The 20,449-nt window shown below is 41.9% G+C and overlaps 2 protein-coding genes across 2 annotated transcripts in view; one reads left to right on the forward strand and one right to left on the reverse strand.

The window, feature by feature from the left end:
- The first annotated feature begins 5,602 nt into the window (after positions 1–5,602).
- Positions 5,603–16,572, forward strand: LOC141911338 (cullin-4B-like). Its single transcript, XM_074802336.1, has 18 exons — positions 5,603–5,755; positions 6,113–6,400; positions 6,971–7,086; positions 8,019–8,192; positions 8,711–8,784; positions 8,992–9,154; positions 9,604–9,693; positions 9,810–9,892; positions 9,971–10,038; positions 10,342–10,460; positions 10,552–10,627; positions 11,082–11,210; positions 11,715–11,819; positions 11,937–12,133; positions 13,265–13,592; positions 14,156–14,328; positions 15,047–15,199; positions 15,598–16,572. The coding sequence occupies exons 2-18, from the start codon at positions 6,271–6,273 to the stop codon at positions 15,691–15,693; spliced, it is 2,274 nt and encodes a 757-aa protein (XP_074658437.1). The 5' UTR covers positions 5,603–5,755; positions 6,113–6,270; the 3' UTR covers positions 15,694–16,572.
- A 789-nt stretch (positions 16,573–17,361) lies between these two features.
- LOC141911343 (arginine and glutamate-rich protein 1-like) overlaps positions 17,362–20,449 on the reverse strand; it is a 7,454-nt gene continuing 4,366 nt past the window's right edge. The window contains exons 4-5 of the mRNA XM_074802344.1: positions 20,330–20,413; positions 17,362–19,927 (exon numbers count right to left, since the gene is read on the reverse strand). Coding sequence (XP_074658445.1) covers positions 19,766–19,927; positions 20,330–20,413 — 246 coding nt within the window. The 3' untranslated portion in view covers positions 17,362–19,765. The remainder of the gene's footprint in view (positions 19,928–20,329; positions 20,414–20,449) is intronic.

The following is a 20,449-nucleotide window of genomic DNA, read 5'->3' on the forward strand; positions in this document are numbered from 1 at the left end:
ATGTTGAGACCATGAGGAGTCAGATTTTCACCGAGACTTTGTTGAACCGGGTCCAGCTTCGTAAACCGGTCTTAACTTGAATCCAGAACGGTTCTAATCAAATCAGTTAACTCCCGGACTTATGTTAAAACCGGTCTCCCAAACTGCAGTTGCTCAAAAGGTGGTTAACTGGTCAACTGGTTATCTCGTGGATGGATGATATGGTGACGATTGAAATTGGATTTTAAGTAGGATTGGTCACCTGTTAACTCTACCCAATGTTTGAGCAACTGCAGCCCCTGGACCCAGTTTCACGAAAAAGTGTAATCCAAAAACGGTTAAGTTTGAATTGTTGTCCTCATTGAAGTAATGAAGTAACCAATATTGAAATTAAACCAAAAATATGAGTTAAACCTTTTTGTGAAACTGGGCCCTGCTGATTTATTTTGGTTGTTTTATCTCAAGCTGAACGATGATGAAGCGGTATGCACGCGGACATATACATCAGTCGTCTGTGTGAGTGAGTGATGGGTGAGGGCGCGGTTCCGCGGTTATGAGTCAAAATTCAACTCAGAGTTTAATTCAGTTCATAAACCCTCGAGTTCAACTTAGAATCAGGACCGCGGAACCGCGTCCGGGATACCACAACTAGAGTGCTGCTGGTCCTGGTAGTCCGGGATGATGCTGGTCCTGTTTAGTCCGGGATGCTTCTGGTCCTGTCAGTCCGGAATACTGATGCGCTGTTCGACACCAAACTGGAAAATAAAGATACAACAATCTAAAACTTGATAAGAGAAGATATTGAGAGATACTGACCTGTATTTGAAACTGACCTTCTGGAAAATGCGATTGTACTGATTGAACCTCTGTCTCCGGTAGAGTTGAGTTCTGGTTGAACCTCTGTCTCCGGTATAGTTGAGTTCTGGTTGAACCTCTGTCTCCGGTTGAGTTGAGCTGAGTTGAGTTTTGGTTGAACCTCTGTCTCCGGTTGAGTTGAGTTCTGGTTGAACCTCTGTCCCCGGTATAGTTGAGTTCTCCGCGCATTGTTCCCGCTGTGAAAAGAAACCATCAAACATTAGTTTCATTTATGTGATGAATGACACTGAACGCGATGTCGTCTGTCGACAGCGTTCATACACTGGTCACTACACAGTGGCTTTCAATATGGAAACCACTTGTGAGTTCATACTTACACTAGTGTGTCTGAATGTCCAGTCAGGTGAAGGTGTTTGGGGGACGTGTGTCCAGTCAGGAGTTTGGGGGCCTCGGGTCGGCGTGACGCGTGTCCAGTCAGGTGTTTGGGCATCGGGTCGACGTGACGCGTGTCCGCTCAGAATTCCGCATATTACAAAACTATAAATACACAATACATGACAAACAGTTATTACAATATCAAACACAGTTTTGAAACTCGGATAGAATATTTTACCTCTATTTTCCAGCATCCCTTTCACAGCGGTATATTTCATGTGAACCTCGCGATGTCGTCAGTGATAAAATCGCGCGAAATTACTTCAAAAATAAAATGGCGCGAAATGAATTCAAAAATAAAATGGCGCGAGTTGACCTGTACCGTACAGGGTTCTAATCGTCTAATGATACGAATTTACAATTAAACCAAATTTCATCGTTAAAACCGCAAAGATAAACGCGAAAAATATCGACATCAAAACAAACAGCGCGCGCCCAAAATCAGTTCAAATATCAATTAATTGATTCAACCAAATAAACCAGAAACCCAGGTACCACAGGAACAGGGCCCGACCGGGTGGGGGGGGGGTGCTGTCTGAACCTGAAACCAGTTGTACGTAAGTAAATGTCATTTGTATTTTATAAGAAGTAGAGTTCAACAGTTCAACTCTTCATCTTAATCAAATCACACTTAACTCACAAACTGTCAAACATTTTCAATCCAGTTCAATTGTAAATAAATGCAACTTTTATTGTCAAAAAGTTCCACTTGAAATAACAACTGTATTTTATATCAACAGCTGAAATTATGTTCTAATTCACAGATTTATCAACTAACTATTCTAACCTAACCTATATATTCGGCCTACCTATTCTGGCTCGGGTTTAGGGGGGTAGGGAGGGGGATACTGAAATAGAGACATGTTATACAGGTCACACCGGAATTCTTCAGTCACTCTGTCATCATCATTCAACTTCAGGTTCAATCTTCTGTGACTAGGGGGTCTTGTTCTTCACACTGAAATAGAACATACAGGCCGCACCTGAATCTGGCCACTCTGTTGTGTGCTGGGGGTGAAGACACGTACTCTGTGGCCAAGTCTTCTGGGGTCTTGTCTCAGCGATGACCCTGAAATTGTCATGTTTATTTCAACTAAACGTTTTTACATAAAAGTCGTTGTCTTATAAAATAAAAGATTCAAAAAACGGAAATTCTGAAATAAAATGAAAACACCTGAAAATATAGAAAAACCCTGGAAATAGAAGCATAAAATACAGAATCCTAAAATAAAGATATTAGGCATCAAAATAAACAGACAGCTTCTCCGTCAGACCCAGAGACCCAAAGACCCACAGGACCCTGACACAAATAGCACCCAAATTTCTTTACTTAAAATTACACATATTATTTAAGATTGTACTAATATTCATGCATTTCTATAACTTACTAACTCACCGAGTAAGTTCCTAAACTAACTAAACCTATAAAACATAATTTCAGCTGTTAATGTTTTTCTAACTCACAGTTTATCCAATCCTGTGTGTAATGTATGAATCCAGGGATCCTCAGAATTATAGTCAGTTTTTATCCTCGTGTTTTCGATAACAGTTCACAGTTTTTTATGAGCGCAGTTTGTTATAATGTCACAATAATCCTGAATTAGTTTGAACTCCGATTGAATCGATTCCATTCCGAATTCCGTGAAGCCTGAAAAATAAAATAACGAAGAAATTCAAACAACCACTTAGTCGAAGTACCGATAAATTCATTTCCCGGGCAAAAACTCCTCACAACTTCGCGCCTCACTGCACTCGCTTTACGGGGGGTGCCCCTAGTAATCGGAAAGGTACCCCACGTATGTTGCCCCCCCCCCCCCTAAAAATTAATCCAGCATCTACCCTTGTATCTGAATAGTCTATAAGTAACGAGTAGAAATTTATATGCCGTTTACATAGCGGGTTTTACACGTGTGAAAATCAACTCACTTTTTCACGTAAATATCTAGAAATTTGCGATGCGAAAACCTCGACAAACTCACCTAACAATCGCGTTCATCTTATCCGTATCAGTTATATCGTTTCTGAATTGTTTTTTTATCGTTTAATTTCGTGTTTTATGATGTGGTTTTAAGCGCGGTGGTGACGGATTCTAATGGAGCGGGTTTCTTGCTCGCTTTGCACTCGGCTCGAGCGCGGCTGGTCATCGCGGCCGGCGATTGGTCGCATAATTGATGCGGGATGCAATAAGTAATTCTGATTGGTCAAGTGGCGCGCATAGCTAATGATGACCTGAACTGGACAGAACCGGTTTCGGTCACCCTGATGATGATACATGTACAACTGAATTCTATATTGCGCAATACAGCCAGGCTAACCTGTTATTTATCTATTTGGCAGAGACATTAGTGAAACCAGTGTCCTACTGGAATCGGACGGGAATTTCTCGTAATTCAACGCGGATAAGATTTGAAAGTTGTCTACCACCCAAACATATTCCAATGCGTTACCAGGCACAGAGTCCAGTGGTAAACGTCTCTCCTGACCAAGTTGAACAAAAGTTTCGAAAATTTAACCCAGACACGAAAATAAAAATGGCCAAATTGAAATGCAATCGGTTTAGGAATGCGGGAAACGCAACTACCGTATCCAAAAGTCTTCCATGAATATAGATATTTACTCTACCTAACTACTTATGATGTCCTAATAATTCAATTGTTTTATATTATGAATCATCTATACTTTAAAAACGAAAGACTCCATGAAGAATGAACTACATTCCAGTTTCGACCATGGAGTTGATTATGACCGCGCGCCGGGAGTGCCATCGCCGGGAGTGCTATCGCCTTCTAAAAACTATCGTCAAAAATAGGCTGAAATTGTCAACTTACAAATCCAAAATTGAGAAATTAAACGAGACTTACCTGTAAGTTGAAGTTTGATTGTAATTCTTCGGAATTATACCAGATGCGAGTGCGCCCGACAATATCCACTCCGACCAAGCCGTGGAGGTGTTGCAATGGATTGGTGTTATCTCACCAAGAAACGGTACTCGCGACCCGATAAATTGTAAATTTTGTAAATTTGTAAAATTTTTTCATAGCCCTATTTGTAAACCACGCTGGATGGAATCTAGATTGAATCGATACGGAATCTAGATGGAATCGATACGGAATCTTGATGGAATCGATACGGAATCTATACGGAGTGATCGCGAGGTGATATACACAATTTCCTATCTACGTAGTTTATTCAGCCTCTCAGTTTTCAATACCACAGAAAATATTCCAATATTATTTTTTTGTGGAAATTTTTCGATAATTTCGGTGATTTTTCCTTCATGCCCTCCGCTCGGGATTGTGGAATAAAGCAAAAAAATCGAATCTCCTGAGTTTTGCAAGTGTGTTCTGAGCCTCAGGAATGACGGTTCCGATTTTCGAAAGGAACGTGCAACATAAAATGTTTACAATTATCAAGAACATTTTTATTTTTGAATATATGTAAGGAAAAAGTGGTGGACAAAAATCAATAGGTTAAGATTCACATTTATATGAGAGGTAACCGGCCGGGCCCGCGAGAGGAAAGATATTGAGTAGTAACTTTAGTAACAATTGTAGAATCTCAACAAAATACAATTTTTGACTGCTGTGCACTTAACCAAATTTCGTCGTTGACATATTTATCCCCAAACATAAAACATATCATCATTTAAAGCGGCGCGGCGGCAAGTGATCTCCGTCGATCCTTATCCGCAATATAGCCAAACCCGATCACCCTTAATCCAGATCCGCGATTTTAGATGAACTTATACATACTGTCCGAATTGCTAATCCGATACATAGGGTTAGCGCTGTCCTGAATCCATATCCAGGATATAGCGTTATCTCAAGTATATGCAGATTATGGCGTTGCAGGGTTTGTGGCCTTAGATACCCAGTCAAGATGGTTATGCCCTGTGTAGACATAAAATAAAAATCTTTAAGGTGAAAAGTTTGCTACCCTTTGTAATAAAAAAATAAATTTTTCCTCTTATATGTCTGAACCTATAATCATAGTTTACTCTTTGAATAGACAGGATCAACCTCTTCGATGGAATCTATTCTAAAGATAGTGGTTTTGAATGTGTTTGTTTTTTTAGGTTTTTTCAGGCAAGTCGTCGTACCACAAAGTAGTAAACATAGTTTTACTATTTCTCGTGGTCTGTTGAGTCATTGAACTGGCGTGATAGGCTTCAGAGCCAATAGCAATTCAATTATCCTTTATTTATAAAATTAGTATAATTACGGATCTTTTCACTAATTAGAAATTAATCAAATCGATCTTATTCGATGAAATAAATTGATATAATGGTATTAAGGAAGTCTAGTTGAACAGTACGCCGGGTTCGAGCCCGACCAGTACTATAGTGCATTGCAGCAAGTTCTGACCCCCTAAACCTAAAAACCCTGGCTGAAGTGAAGAAATCTATTGCGATTGTTTGAGATAGCTCCCGGGTTTGATGAGTTTGGCCCTTCATGATGCTTCGTGTATTGTTGAACTGACAATGTGACCCAAGGAGTCGAGCTCGATGCGTCAAATGAATTGTGAAGTAAATTTTCCAATTTTCTCTGATCTGATTCGGATTGATTGTCGTCGATTGGTGGTGTCAAACGTCGGAAAGAAAAATTGATTGAAGATTGAAATCTAGACCTAGAACTATTAAAAGGGGGTCAAAAAGCTGTTTATGGGCGTTTGATTTTAACATTCACATTTCATAATTTAATTTCACGATTCTGTGGGTTTTTGTAAGTATTTCATTTTGTTGGGGAAACCCAACAATAAAAGCCCAATTTACCCCACACATGTGTGAGGTGTGGGGTCCTATAAACTAACCCCCCCCCCCTTCCCCCCACATCATTGTTAAGACCTGATATTCATTCCTATTTTGTATTTAATGTTTTTTCAGAAGTAGAAGATTCCAATTCATCCTGAAATTGCCTAAATTCCTAGGAAAAAAAGGAAAGAATTCTTCATTTAAACTTTCTGTCAGTTGAAATCTGTTATTGTGGTGGTACGCAGCGCTGCAGGGAACCAGTCACACAGCCACAGGGAACCAGTCACAAGATGAATGATAAGAAGAGAGCGAATTTCTCGGCGTTAACGAGTTCAAGCAACGGTTTAAACCGCAACGTTTCACCACTCGCTAACAATAAACCAACTGCTGCTAAAAAACTAGTGATCAAAAACTTTAAAGGTTAGAAATTATCCGATTCCAGTTCCACTGTTACTGGATCTAGTTCCACAGTTACTGGATCCAGTTCCACAGTTACTGAATCCAGTTCCACAGTTACTGGATCTAGTTCCACAGTTACTGGATCCAGTTCCACAGTTACTGGATCCAGTTCCACAGTTACTGGATCTAGTTCCACAGTTGCTGGATCCAGTTCCACAGTTGCTGGATCCAGTTCCACAGTTACTGGATCCAGTTCCACAGTTACTGGACTCAGTTCCACTGTTACTGGATCTAGTTCCACAGTTATTGGATTCCAGTTCCACAGTTACTGGATCTAGTTCCACAGCTATTGGATACAGTTCCACAGTTACTGAATACTATTCCACAGTTACTGGATCCAATTCCACGGTTATGGTATCCAGTTCCACACTTGAGGATCAGATTGTGGAACTGTGGAACTGGATCCTTGCAAAACTCGTTCAAGAATCCAGTAACAATCGGGATTTAAAATCTAGAAATGATCAGCTTATATCAAACAAGTCTCTGGTTGAGTGTGTATGAATTATTGAGATGTTGAATTGTGTTTTTCAGAGAAGCCGAAATTGCCGGAGAATTATCACGTAGAAGCCTGGCACAAACTGAAGGAAGCAGTTGAAGCTATTCATACGAGTCATGCAATCAAATACAGCCTCGAAGAATTATATCAGGTACTATTAAAATCAGCTGACTATCATCATGCGGCGCTAAGATTGCAGGATATTGGACGTAGGAGCAACCAGGGGTTACCTGGTAGTACCTTGGAGCAATCAGGGGTTACCTGGTCATACCTTGGAGCAATCAGGGGGTACCTGGTCATACCTTGGAGCAATCAGGGGTACCTGGTCATACCTTGGAGCAATCAGGGGTACCTGGTCCTACCTTGGAGCAATCAGGGGTACCTGGTCATACCTTGGAGCAATCAGGGGTTACCTGGTCATACCTTGGAGCAATCAGGGGTTACCTGGTCATACCTTGGAGCAATCAGGGGTTACCTGGTCATACCTTGGAGCAATCAGGGGTTACCTGGTCATACCTTGGAGCAATCAGGGGTTACCTGGTCATACCTTGGAGCAATCAGGGGTTACCTGGTCATACCTTGGAGCAATCAGGGGTTACCTGGTGCAACAGGAGCAGTCATGAGTGCCTCATATTTATTTTACTCTTAGAATTCTCTTAAAATTTGCATATTTGAGGGAAGTGAGATATTGATAGTGATATACTGAATATTGAGATACTTAGATATTGAAATACTGAAGTAATTAGATACTGAGATATCGATATTCTTGTTCGAGATAATTGTATACTGAGATAGTTATATGCTGAGATTGATATACTGAGATAGTGATATACTGAGGTATTGAGATAATGGGATAGTGATATGCTGAGATAACGAGATAATGATATGCTTAGATAATGAGATACTGGGATAATGATATGCTGAGATAATGAGATACTGGGATGGTGATATGCTGAGATAATGAGATACTGGGATGGTGACATATTGAGATAATGAGATAGTGATATGCTGAGATAATGAGATACTGGGATGGTGATATACTGAGATATTGAGATAATGAGATAGTCGATGGTTGTATTTCAGGCCGTTGAGAACATGTGTTCTCATAAAATGTCAGCGACGTTGTACGACCAGTTGAAACAGGTTTGTGAAAGTTACGTACGATCGAATCTGGATCGATTCATCGAAGTGATGACCGATCACGAGCAATATTTGAAAATGATCGACGCGTGTTGGCAGGCTCATTGCCAACAGATGGTACGTAATCAACCCTACCCCCCGCCTAATGTCACCTTACAGTTCACTTTGTTATACTATAGAATATTCAATGCACGCTATGTTTTGAATATGAGATGATGAATATTTGAATGAGTCATTCATTTATTCATCAGGGGCCGGTTCCATAGACAAGGCTCAGACTTAAGATCGGTCTAAGACAAACTTAGTTCTATAGCCAATCTAACAACTTAAGACCAGTCTCAAGATTTAAGACCACTTTTCGTCTTAAGTCTTGACTATGGAAGTGGCCCCCAGCTGATGAAGCTTCTATGAATTAGTAGCAAAAGCTCATGAGTCAAATAAACTATTTAGACCTATATAGTACTACTCACATCTCGTTATCTATTCTAAACCTGGTTTACACCAGGCTACTCTACGTATGTTACTGAAGTAGGATTTAGAGTCCTCCAACATGGAGCAGTCCATCAGACCTAAATGGAGAACCATCTCTACCATTGATATTACGAATCTTTATCTATTATTTATGTATTTTTCAGATAATGATTCGTAGTATATTCCTGTTTTTGGATCGGACCTACGTGCTTCAGAATTCAGCTATTGCCTCGATATGGTAAGAAGAATTATCTAGATTTTACTGCAGTAGATTTTTATCTCGCGCAGAAGAAGGATAGCTTTCACGAGTATCTCGTTGAAAATTTGAAAACTTAACACGGAAGTGTTAGTCCAGCTCCAATCCAAAAAACTGGCTACAGAACTTAATCTCTATGTTGCACGGGTCTGGAACTGTTTGTAATCTATGAGTTGTATATATTTGCAGGGATATGGGTCTGGAACTGTTTCGATTATATATAATCAGTAATCATTTAGTGCAGACGCGAACCGTCGATGGTTTATTGGTTCTAATCGAACGGGAAAGAAATGGAGATAAAGTAGATCGACAATTATTAAAAAGTCAGCTACGTATGCTTTCTGATTTACAGGTAAACACCCTCAAAGACAAGTCTAAGCTCTTTTGGTTCTATAACCAATCTAACAACTTAAGACCAGTCTAAGCTCATTTTGGTTCTATAACCAATCTAACAACTTAAGACCAGTCTAAACTCATTTTGGTTCTATAACCAATCTAACAACTTAAGACCAGTCTAAGCTCATTTTGGTTCTATAACCAATCTAACAACTTAAGACCAGTCTAAACTCATTTTAGTTCTATAACCAATCTAACAACTTAAGACCAGTCTAAACTCATTTTAGTTCTATAACCAATCTAACAACTTAAGACCAGTCTCAGCTCATTTTAGTTCTATAGTCAATGAAACAACTTTAAAACAGTTGGTCTAACCAGTGAATTTCGGACCATGCAACTTGGCAACTGTGCCTGGTTTGTATTTTGAATTGAAACACTGTTGATGTGTATATTGTAATTTTGTAGATCTATCAAGAAGCGTTTGAGTCAAAGTTTCTAGACGCAACCGATAGTCTATACTCTGTGGAGGGACAGAGTTTGATGCAGGATAGAGATGTAAGTATTCACAGTACCCCCCTCCCTCCCCCTCCCTCCCCCTCCCCCCACCTCTTCACGCCCATTCCTGCCAAGGGTAATAGTTTCACATTAACCTCTCGGTTTCTGCCTTTCAGGTTCCGGCGTTTTTGGCTCATGTCGACAAAAGATTAAACGAGGAATCGGAACGACTTTTACATTATCTCGATCAAACTACAAAGTAAAATAATCAGTAGTTCATATTTGCAGCACTAAAAACCTTCCCTGATTTTAACCGTGTTTATTTCTCTAAATTCAGGAAACCGTTGATAAATTGTGTTGAAAAAAATCTACTCGAAAAACATCTCGTTGCCATATTACAGAAAGGTATTATATATTACACATGTAACATGTGTCTGTAACATGTACCTGTAACATGTACCTGTACCTGTAACCACTCTTGAAAATGGTTTTTAGTATAAAATCGAAATTCTGGTTTTTGATAAATTTTAATAGTTTCAATTTTTTTTTTAAACTTTTTCGATCCTGTGATTGTGGGACTCATATTCTATTCGTCACTCGCAATTCAATGCGTAGTTTTAACACGTTATGTAACATGTACCTGTAGCCTGTAACATGTACCTGTGTAACCTGTAACATGTGCCTGTAACATGGTGTAATCTGTTGTAGGATTGGATCAGTTATTGGATGAGAATAGAATTCACGACCTGCGTCTGCTCTATCAGTTATTCTCGAGAGTTCGAGACGGTTTGAAGGAATTGTGTACGACGTTTGCGGCTTTCATTAAAGTAAGGAATTATATAGAGAGATTTTCGTCCCGGTTTTGAAACTCGAACCCGAGACTGATAATTATTTGAATTTTATTTTTTTTTTTTTAAGAAATCTGGTCGAATGATTGTCGTCAATCCAGAGAATAATCCCGATAAAGATCGCGACATGGTTCAACATCTTTTAGGTAAATATTGTAATCACCTGGCTTAGATTTAAGACCAGTGTTAAGACACGCATCTCGGTCCTGTAGCCAAAGTATCAACTAAAGATCAGTTTGAAGAAGATTAAGACAACTTATGACTTAAAACAGTTTGACCACTGACCTGGCAAACTCAGGGAAGCAGAATTACCTAGAAAATAAATCAGGGAATTTGTTAATAGGACGGAACCGTGTAATAATTGACTGCAGCCAGCGCCTGGGGCCAGTTGCATAGTTATGGCTTTGACTTAAGACCAGTCTTAGACCGACTTAGTTCTATAGCCAATCTAACAACTTAAGACCAATCTTGAGATGTTAGACCAGTATTGGACTTAAGTCGTGACTATGCAACTGGCCCCTGGTTTAAAATTTAACTTCTGAATTGTCTACTAGTCGTTGGTATGAAAGTGAAAAGGTTTTTGATTTCGATTTGTTTCAGATTTTAAAGATAAAGTTGATAATATCGTCACCGTGTGTTTCATGCAGAATGAAAAATTCATCAATTCAATGAAAGAATCGTTTGAATCATTTATTAATCAACGGCAAAATAAACCAGCTGAACTTATCGGTAAGTGGGAGCAGAGAGTGAGCGTGGGTGAGAATGAGAGAGGGAGTGAAGACTTGCGAGGGAGGTGGGGGAGGAGAGGAGATTGGAGGTGAGGTGAGGAGAGAGAGGAGACTGGAGGTGAGGTGAGGTGAGAGAGACAGAGTAGACTAGAGAGGGAGGTGGGAAGTTGAGAGAGAGGCAGAGGAGACTAGAGAGGGAGGTGGGAAGTTGAGAGAGAGGCAGAGTAGACTAAGAGAGGGAGAGGAGACTAAGAGAGGGAGGGGGAGGTGAGGAGAGGCAGAGATGACTTGAGAGGGAGGGAAGCAGAGGGAGGCTGGGGAAGTGGTGGTCAGAGGAGAGGCAACGTGAGGGGTGAACAGAGGGAGGTTAGTAAGCAGAAAGGGAGAGGGTAGATAGGGCTCTACTGTAGTTAATGCACGGTAGCCACTCGCCTGGAAATCAGTGAATAGTCGCCCAGCCATGGAGAAGGCATTTTCTAAATTTCATTGTTCTGCCGTATTTTAGCAAAATATGTCGATACAAAACTGAGAGCTGGAAATAAAGAAGCAACGGAAGAAGAACTGGAAAAATTACTCGACAAAATAATGGTTCTATTCAGATTTATCCACGGTACGTTTAACCAGCTCCACCTGGTGTTCATTACTGAAGACATGCAGCAGACGGCAAACAGCCTAGCGCCCTCTAGTAGCTGATATATTTGTATATTGTTGCTCCGCGTATTTTCAGGTAAAGATGTATTTGAAGCGTTTTATAAGAAGGATCTAGCGAAGCGTCTGCTCGTCGGTAAAAGTGCGTCTGTCGATGCTGAGAAATCAATGTTATCCAAACTGAAACAGGAATGTGGAGGTCATTTCACCAGTAAACTGGAGGGAATGTTTAAAGATATGGAACTCTCGAAAGATATCATGTTCGCTTTCAAACAGGTAACATTACACATAGCCGGGGAGGGGGCAGTTCACAGGGCCGGGGGAGGGGGGCAGTTCACAGGGCTGGGGGGAGGGGGCAGTTCACAGGGCCGGGGGCAGTTGCTCAATAGTTGGTTGAGTCAACCAGTGAATAGTTGACATAGAGACAATCAAATTGTTTTATAACCATGATATTTTTCCCGTAAGCCAGACCATCTTGTAGAACAGGGGGCCCAAGAAAGGGGTAGTACAGAGAGGTGCATTGGTCTAGTGGTTTAAGCCGCCGGTCACCGGTCTCGTCAATCCAGGGTTTATGGGTTCAAACCCAGGTGGTGATAGAGTTTCTCGGACGAAGGTTATTCTCTGGTCTCTCCCCCATTGGGAGAAAGAAAACTGCTTATAATGCCCTGCGTGGTGCTTAGCGGGTTGAGGGAATTGAAAGAAAACTGAAAGAGGAAAGGGTACAGGTGCCTGGGGGAGGGGTACAGGCGCCTGGGGGAGGGGTACAGGCGCCTGGGGGAGGGGTACAGGCGCCTGGGGGAGGGGTACAGGCGCCTGGGGGAGGGGTACAGGCGCCTGGGGGAGGGGTACAGGCGCCTGGGGGAGGGGTACAGGCGCCTGGGGGAGGGGTACAGGCGCCTGGGGGAGGGGTACAAGCGCCTGGGGGAGGGGTACAGGCGCCTGGGGGAGGGGTACAGGCGCCTGGGGGAGGGGTACAGGCGCCTGGGGGAGGGGTACAAGCGCCTGGGGGAGGGGTACAGGCGCCTGGGGGAGGGGTACAGGCGCCTGGGGGAGGGGTACAGGCGCCTGGGGGAGGGGTACAGGCGCCTGGGGGAGGGGTACAGGCGCCTGGGGGAGGGGTACAGGCGCCTGGGGGAGGGGTACAGGCGCCTGGGGGAGGGGTACAGGCGCCTGGGGGAGGGGTACAGGCGCCTGGGGGAGGGGTACAGGCGCCTGGGGGAGGGGTACAGGCGCCTGGGGGAGGGGTACAGGCGCCTGGGGGAGGGGTACAGGCGCCTGGGGGAGGGGTACAGGCGCCTGGGGGAGGGGTACAGGCGCCTGGGGGAGGGGTACAGGCGCCTGGGGGAGGGTTCTAGGTCTCTGCGGTGTTGATCAGTTATTCTAAACTCGTAAAGTCTTCTATTTCAGTACATGACGAATCAAGAAGCTCCCGGAAATATCGAACTGACTGTGAATATATTAACAATGGGTTACTGGCCGACGTACGTCCCGGCCGAGGTTCATCTGCCTCCCGAGATGGTTCGATTTCAAGGAATATTTAAACATTTTTACCTGAGTAAACACAGCGGTCGTAAACTACAATGGCAATCGACGCTCGGACATTGCGTTTTACGCGCTCACTTTCAGAAAGAACGTAAAGAGCTTCAAGTTTCTTTATTTCAATCTTTGTGTTTGATTTTATTCAATGACGCAGATTCTTATTCGTTCGAGGAAATCAAAAACGCGACGGCTATCGGTGAGTTTATTTACCTATACAGGGGGTAGGGTAGCTATCGGTGAGTTTATTTACCTATACAGGGGTAGGGTAGCTATCAGAGTGTTTATTTACCTATACAGGGGGTAGGGAAGCTATCGGTGAGTTTATTTACCTATACAGGGGGTAGGGTACTAACGGTGAGTTTATTCAAACATGGGGGGTGGAAGCATCACCAGTTCCACAGTCATATGACCCTATGCAGCTCCACAGTTAGGCTACCCACACAAATATCAAACTGGATCACAGAAATGTGAGACTGGGTCCAGAAGATCCACTGCCGGATATCTTACCTAAAACTGAAGTATCAAGGATATGAACCCGGGCTCATTATCCACTTTCTATTAATAATTCAGGATCCAGTTCGACAGTTGTGAGTTAAGATTTAACTCCGAGTTAACTCATTGAAAATGAACTGATTTTAACTCAAGAGTTGTCTCTTACTCACAACTGTGGAACTGGATCATGAGTTCAGAATTAACTCTAACTCACAACTGTGAAACTGTTAGATGTGTGTGATTGTATGAATGTATATATGATTATAGAGGAGAGTGAATTGAAACGCACGTTACAGTCTCTAGCCTGCGGTAAAGCTCGTGTGATCTCTAAAGAACCGAAGAGTAAAGAAGTAGAAAGCACCGATCGATTCTTTTACAACGCGACGTTCAAACATAAACTATACAGAATACGTATTAATCAGGTCCAGATGAAAGAAACGGTAAGAGACAGTTCCACTCCTCAGAGTTCACAGTTCCACTCCTCAGAGTTCACAGTTCCACTCCTCAGAGTTCACAGTTCCACTCCTTAGAGTTCACAGTTCCACTCCTCAGAGTTCACAGTTCCACTCCTCAGAGTTCACAGCTCCACTCCTCAGAGTTCACAGTTCCACTCCTCAGAGTTCACAGTTCCACTCCTCAGAGTTCACAGTTCCACTCCTCAGAGTTCACAGCTCCACTCCTCAGAGTTCACAGTTCCACTCCTCAGAGTTCACAGTTCCACTCCTCAGAGTTCACAGTTCCACTCAGAGTTCACAGTTCCACTCCTCAGAGTTCTCAATTCCGCTCAAGAGTTCACAGTTCCACTCCTCAGAGTTCACAGTTCCACTCCTCAGAGTTCTCAGATCCACTCATAGTTTTCAGAATCACTCAGAGTTCTCAGTTTACATTTAACTCTTATCCGTCAAAATAATTTCATTTTCGATGTTTTAATTCTTATTATTCAAATTATACGAGGGTTCAGAACTATTGAACTCAGTCCACAACTGTAGAACTGGATCCAGATGTATAGAACTAGGCCCAGAACTGTAAAACTGGGGCCAGAGCTAAAGAACTAGGTCCAGTAACATTGAAACTGGGGCCAGGTCTATGTTTGGTTTTGTTGCTGGTGTAAAATGAACTGATGTTTGTTTGTTTATTTATTTTTTCGATATTGAACAGCAAGAGGAGAATGTGAATACAACTGAGAGAGTGTTTCAGGATCGTCAATACCAGGTCGACGCAGCTATCGTCAGAATCATGAAAACACGTAAAACATTGAGTCATAATTTATTGATTACTGAACTTTATAATCAACTGAAATTCCCTGTGAAAGTAAGTACTCACTCCGGCCCCCATCTCCCCTCCGCTCCTATTCTCCCCTCACTCTGCTGCTCCCCTCACTCTCCCCCTCTCTCTCTCTTGTCCCTTTCTCTATCTCTTCAGTACATATCTCCTATTTCTTTTCTACCTATCCTTTTCTTCCTCTCTCCCCTCACTCACCCCCTCTCCCTCCTCTCTTTCTCTCCCTCTCTATCTCTGCCCCTCTCTCTTCCTTTTCTCTCCCTCCTCTCGTCCCTCACTCTATCTCTTAAGTACATTTCTCCTGATTCTCTTTCTCTCCTTTTCTCCCTCTCTCCCCCTCTGGCGCTCTCTTCCCCCCTCTCTCCATCCTCCCTCCATTTCTGTATTTCTGTTGAATCTGAATAAAATGTGATCCTGTCTAATTTCAGCCGTCAGATCTTAAAAAACGTATCGAGAGTTTAATTGATCGAGATTACATGGAACGAGACAAAGACAATCCGAATCAGTATCATTACGTCGCGTAGTGTCACTTCGATGCGCTAGGTGGCGCTGCAGCTCTACTCGGACAGACGGACGACGGACAGTGTCGCGTGTGTGATCAATACTAAAGTGCTAAAACTATTGAAATTTCTCCTCGAAACTCGAGAGATTTTGTTATGATGTAAATAGATAACTGTGTGGAATATATTTAACTGAGTTCCTCGTGAGTTCTGATATAAACTCATCCTCACGAGTTCTCATATAAAACTCCTTATCCTCGTATCTCAAGAGAGTTCTGTTTGAAACTCGTGATGAGTGACTCCTCAACTGGATTTAAGAATTGTGATTATCAATAAGGAGGAACGTATGAGTCAGGATTTGAGGAGGAATCTTGGATCTAGAATTCCTCCGTTTACAGCTTCAGATATAAACACATTGCGGCTTCATTCATTGCAGTAACAAGAGTCAAATTATACTGAATATTTTTGAGTCCCTGAATTCTGTGAAACTGTAGCATAAAATTTGATGAAAGGGGCTGCAGGGGAGGGGTATGAGGTGTATTGACAAGGCAGTAGGGAGAGGGGGGTGTAGGCCTACTTTAAGGGGGTGTATTGACAAGGCAGGGTATTGGCCTACTGTAGGCTGAGAGGTATAGGCCTACTGTAAGCTGAGGGGTGTAAACCTACTGTTAGAAGAGGGGTGTATGCCTACTGTAGGCTGAGAGGTATAGGCCTACTGTTAGAAGAGGGGTGTATGCCTACTGTAGGCTGAGGGGTGTAGGCCTACTGTAGGCTGAGGGGTGTAGGCCTACTGTAGGCTGAGGGATGTAGGCCTACTGAAAGGGGCTGTTTCGATGATTTGCCGGACCCAGATTATAAACAGAATGTTTCAATATTCATTGATTGATAATAAATATTTGACTCTGAACAAAAGAAAAGTTTGATGATTTCTGTTTTTGAATTGCTCTGGAATCACTGCTTATTTTCCACTGCTGTCACAGTAGTTAGCTCATAGTGTTCACTGCAAACCTACTGATTCTGTACCCTGAGAGTCGGTTCAGCGCATACACTGACAATGAGTTGGCGTTCCCAGGCTACTGATAAAAGGGCAACGTTCTGAGCTACTGAGGACTAATCCTCTTTACTTTATTTTTTGGTTCAGAATCCTAGGACCCACAGGGGCTCATATTTTGAAGTTTGGAGGTGAATAGTAGCTTCCAGATTATCTGAAGGGGTGCAGAGTCCATGCCGCAGATTGTCTGAGGAGTTCAGATGGCTGCAGATTGTCTGAAGGGTTGCGGATTACAGGCGGTAGATTGTCTGAAGGGGTGCAGGTTACAGGCTGTAGATTGTCTGAAGGGGTGCAGGTTACAGGCTGTAGATTGTCTGAGGGGTACAGAGTCCATGCCACAGATTGTCTGAAGGGGTCCAGGTTTTCCAGGCTGCTGCTGGTTGAAGGGGTCAAGGTTTTCCAGGCTGCTGCTGGTTGAAGGGGTCCAGGTTTTCCAGGCTGCAGATTGTCTGAAGGGGTGCAGGTGGGGGTCCAGGTTTTCCAGGCTGCTGCTGGTTTGAAGGGGTCCAGGTTTTCCAGGCTGCTGCTGGTTTGAAGGGGTCCAGGTTTTCCAGGCTGCTGCTGGTTTGAAGGGAGTTTCATTCAACCAGAATAAAAACGAATATTGAACACTGTAAATCTATAAATGAATCAAAGGTGACATTTTTATTTATTTAATTAATGACATTTTGTGAAACTGATTGTTAATGATGACACACAGTTTTAAATCTGAGAGACAAATTCATTATTGTAAAAATCAATCGATCGAATTTACAGAAGCCTTTATCATTACACACCACATTAGAATAATGACCAACAGTCGGCGCTAATCCAGCAGTCCGAGGACCTTTACAGAGTTACCTCTAGAGTACTAGGACCTCCTTACTGGGAGGTTCAAGGGAGTGCAAGAAATACCTCTATGCGCGGACCTCCAAACTGACAGGACCTTTATCGTGCTAGAGATTACCTCTAGGTGTACTAGGACCTCCTAACTGGGAGGTTCAAGGGAGGAACCACCGTCCTAGAATTTAGCGATTTCAAAACAGTTTTTCATGATAAGAAAAGTACATTCATATTCAATCTAATACTACTACACTGACATTAAACCAAAAACACTCCACGCCGGATCCTCGAGTCGTTTACAAGATGGCCGCCTTCACGAACTCACTATGACATCATCAACTATTCGATTCATTGGAACGAACAGTTTGAAATAATAGCGGTAGAATGTGTAATTAGTGATGTCATAGGAGGAATGCACGGAGGCCATGTTAGAAGTCAATCGAATGAGGCGTCTCGTAATGACGTGATTGGGTTAATTTGACTGAAGCTTTAAACCGTTATTTACACAATATTTTATATACAATATGGCCGCCATGAAGCTAGTTAATCTTCAAAATACTCTTTTAACACAGTAAAAAAGTGAAAACTCAAGCTTAAGTCGTAGTTATCACGACTTATTCAAATGATGACTTACACCTAGTAAATAGAATTAGAAATACAAATCCGGACTCGAACTTACAGTAGAACTTGCTTACCGGTAATTTCGGATTTTCATCAAATACAGATGAAATATTCGATCCATTTAACCTAGAACCATGTAAATAACTATTCATAATTGGGATTTTACTTAATTTGGTCAGTCACCCGAATTACAGCGAGTTCTACCCTAGAGTCTAATTCAATAACGCGACGACTTGCAACTAGAGTTCGACTGATCTGATCTATAAACAATTCGACACGATAGAGAAAGCGGAACAATTGAGGAGAGACGCTGCCTCAGGTGTGAGGGGTGAATTTAAACCTGTACGAGTGAAGAAGCCATGTATTCTATCCATGGAACCAAAACATTTATTTACTTACCTTGAAAAATTCTAAGGGGCCGAGACCAGTGATTACGTATGCCGTACAAACTAGACCAACATTTCTAAAATGACTATTTCTCAAAATCGAAAGAGTTTTAAGGGCGAGTTTCAGGCATTTTGCTCAAATTAGTTTTGAAGATGCACCTTTAAAAACATTTCCGTTTTGAAGGAATGAAGGAGTCGTAAAGACCAAGCTCTACTCCTCGTTTCAGCGTAGGACGTATTTTCACTAAACGGCCGTCTCTAAACCGGGTTCACGGAAGACAAGAAAAAAACCGATTCCGCAACAATCAATTTACCAATTATACACTTCACAACATGAGAGACATCATATCAAACTAATTAAACTGGTTATTAATTAAACCAATTATCAATTAATTAATTAATTAATCGATCAATGCTAATAAGAGAATCAGTTGGAATGTCATCATATATCAAAGACGTTACGACACAAGTAGAAAATGATCCCTGAATTTCATCGGTGTCATCATTGATACAGCGTATCGTATCTGATACATCGGTGTAATCATTGATACAGCGTATTGTATCTGATACACAGATCCCTGCTGATTGAGGCTCCTCTTAAACAGAGAAAGGTGCGCTGAAAAACTGGTGACTTTCAACTATAGGTAACACAGCTACCGACACAACAGCTATTAGCAGCTATTGACAGCTACTAAAGGCCACTTACTAACATGACAGATACCGTCGTGACTGAACATTTCACACCTTACGTTCATTCAAAACGTTTAAATCAATACAGAATCAAATAACTGAAATAGATTCATCCATCGATTCCTCTACAGACACAGATTCCTCTACAGATTCATCCATAAATTCCTCGAGAGGGAAATAAAAACACTTTTAGAATCAGCTTCAAAATGTGGCTTATTTCAATCATAGAACGATGAACTGTTCATTAAACCGGTTGTCTCTCTAGCGTGTCAAGGTACCACTCCCTTGTCTCTCTAACGTGTCGTGGTACCACTCCCTCCAGTAACACCACTCCCTCCGGTAACAAATAATAAATCTCTCTCACAAATCACATTCCTCACGTTCTTTTTTACACAAACGCAATTTCTATTTTTTCTCTCTCTTTCTCAAATATACGGAACACATAATCAGGTTTATAACAATCGGTAATCGCTATGACGACGCGCGAATGCTGCTGCTATGACGACGGAGTAATATAGAGCAGACGTTACGTTTTACCGAATGAAAACGACAGACGAGGTCTCGCGTTCTTCTTGTTTAATATTAACTCCTGATCGCGTTTGTCTTTTTTTAGTTTATCCTCTTCGAGACGTTGTCTTTCTTCGCACATACGTCTCTGTTCCTCGACCAGTTTCAACTGTTCTTCAGCCTGAAAATAAATATAACAATATTCTATAACACGCGCATCAAGTCATTTCCGGAATTATAACCAGTTTTCAAGTCATTCCCGGAATTATAACCAGTTTTCAAGTCATTCCCGGAATTATAACCAGTTTTCAAGTCATTTCCGGAATTATAACCAGTTTTCGAATCATTCCCGGAATTATAACGAGTTTTCGAATCATTCCCGGAATTATAACCAGTTTTCGAGTCATTCCCGGAATTATAACGAGTTTTCAAGGAGAACATTTCAAATTTCGAGGCGATGTCTGCATCACTTTCATATCCCATTTACTGGAGACACCTTGTAAATACGTTCAGTAGAATCCGATTAATTCAGATCGTAAGGAATCACAGGGATTCACATGAGAACCACATTTCTTATTCTTACCAGTTTTTTCTGAGCTTCTTCAACTTTACGATTATTCTCTTCCATGATTCGTTCTAACGCCAGACGTTGCTCTTTTTCTTCTTCCTACAAAAATTTAAAATTCAAATTTTTATCGCAATC

This window comes from Tubulanus polymorphus, chromosome 9, assembly GCF_964204645.1.
Source record: "Tubulanus polymorphus chromosome 9, tnTubPoly1.2, whole genome shotgun sequence".
NCBI classification, from domain to species: domain Eukaryota; kingdom Metazoa; phylum Nemertea; class Palaeonemertea; order Tubulaniformes; family Tubulanidae; genus Tubulanus; species Tubulanus polymorphus.

Excerpts from the sequence above, each read along its gene's own strand:
- LOC141911338 (XM_074802336.1), top strand. The coding sequence starts at position 6,271 with ATGAATGATAAGAAGAGAGCGAATTTCTCGGCGTTAACGAGTTCAAGC. Across the intron at positions 8,785-8,991 it reads TCAGCTATTGCCTCGATATG|GGATATGGGTCTGGAACTGT; the intron begins GTAAGAAGAATT and ends ATATATTTGCAG. Across the intron at positions 9,893-9,970 it reads TATCTCGATCAAACTACAAA|GAAACCGTTGATAAATTGTG; the intron begins GTAAAATAATCA and ends CTCTAAATTCAG.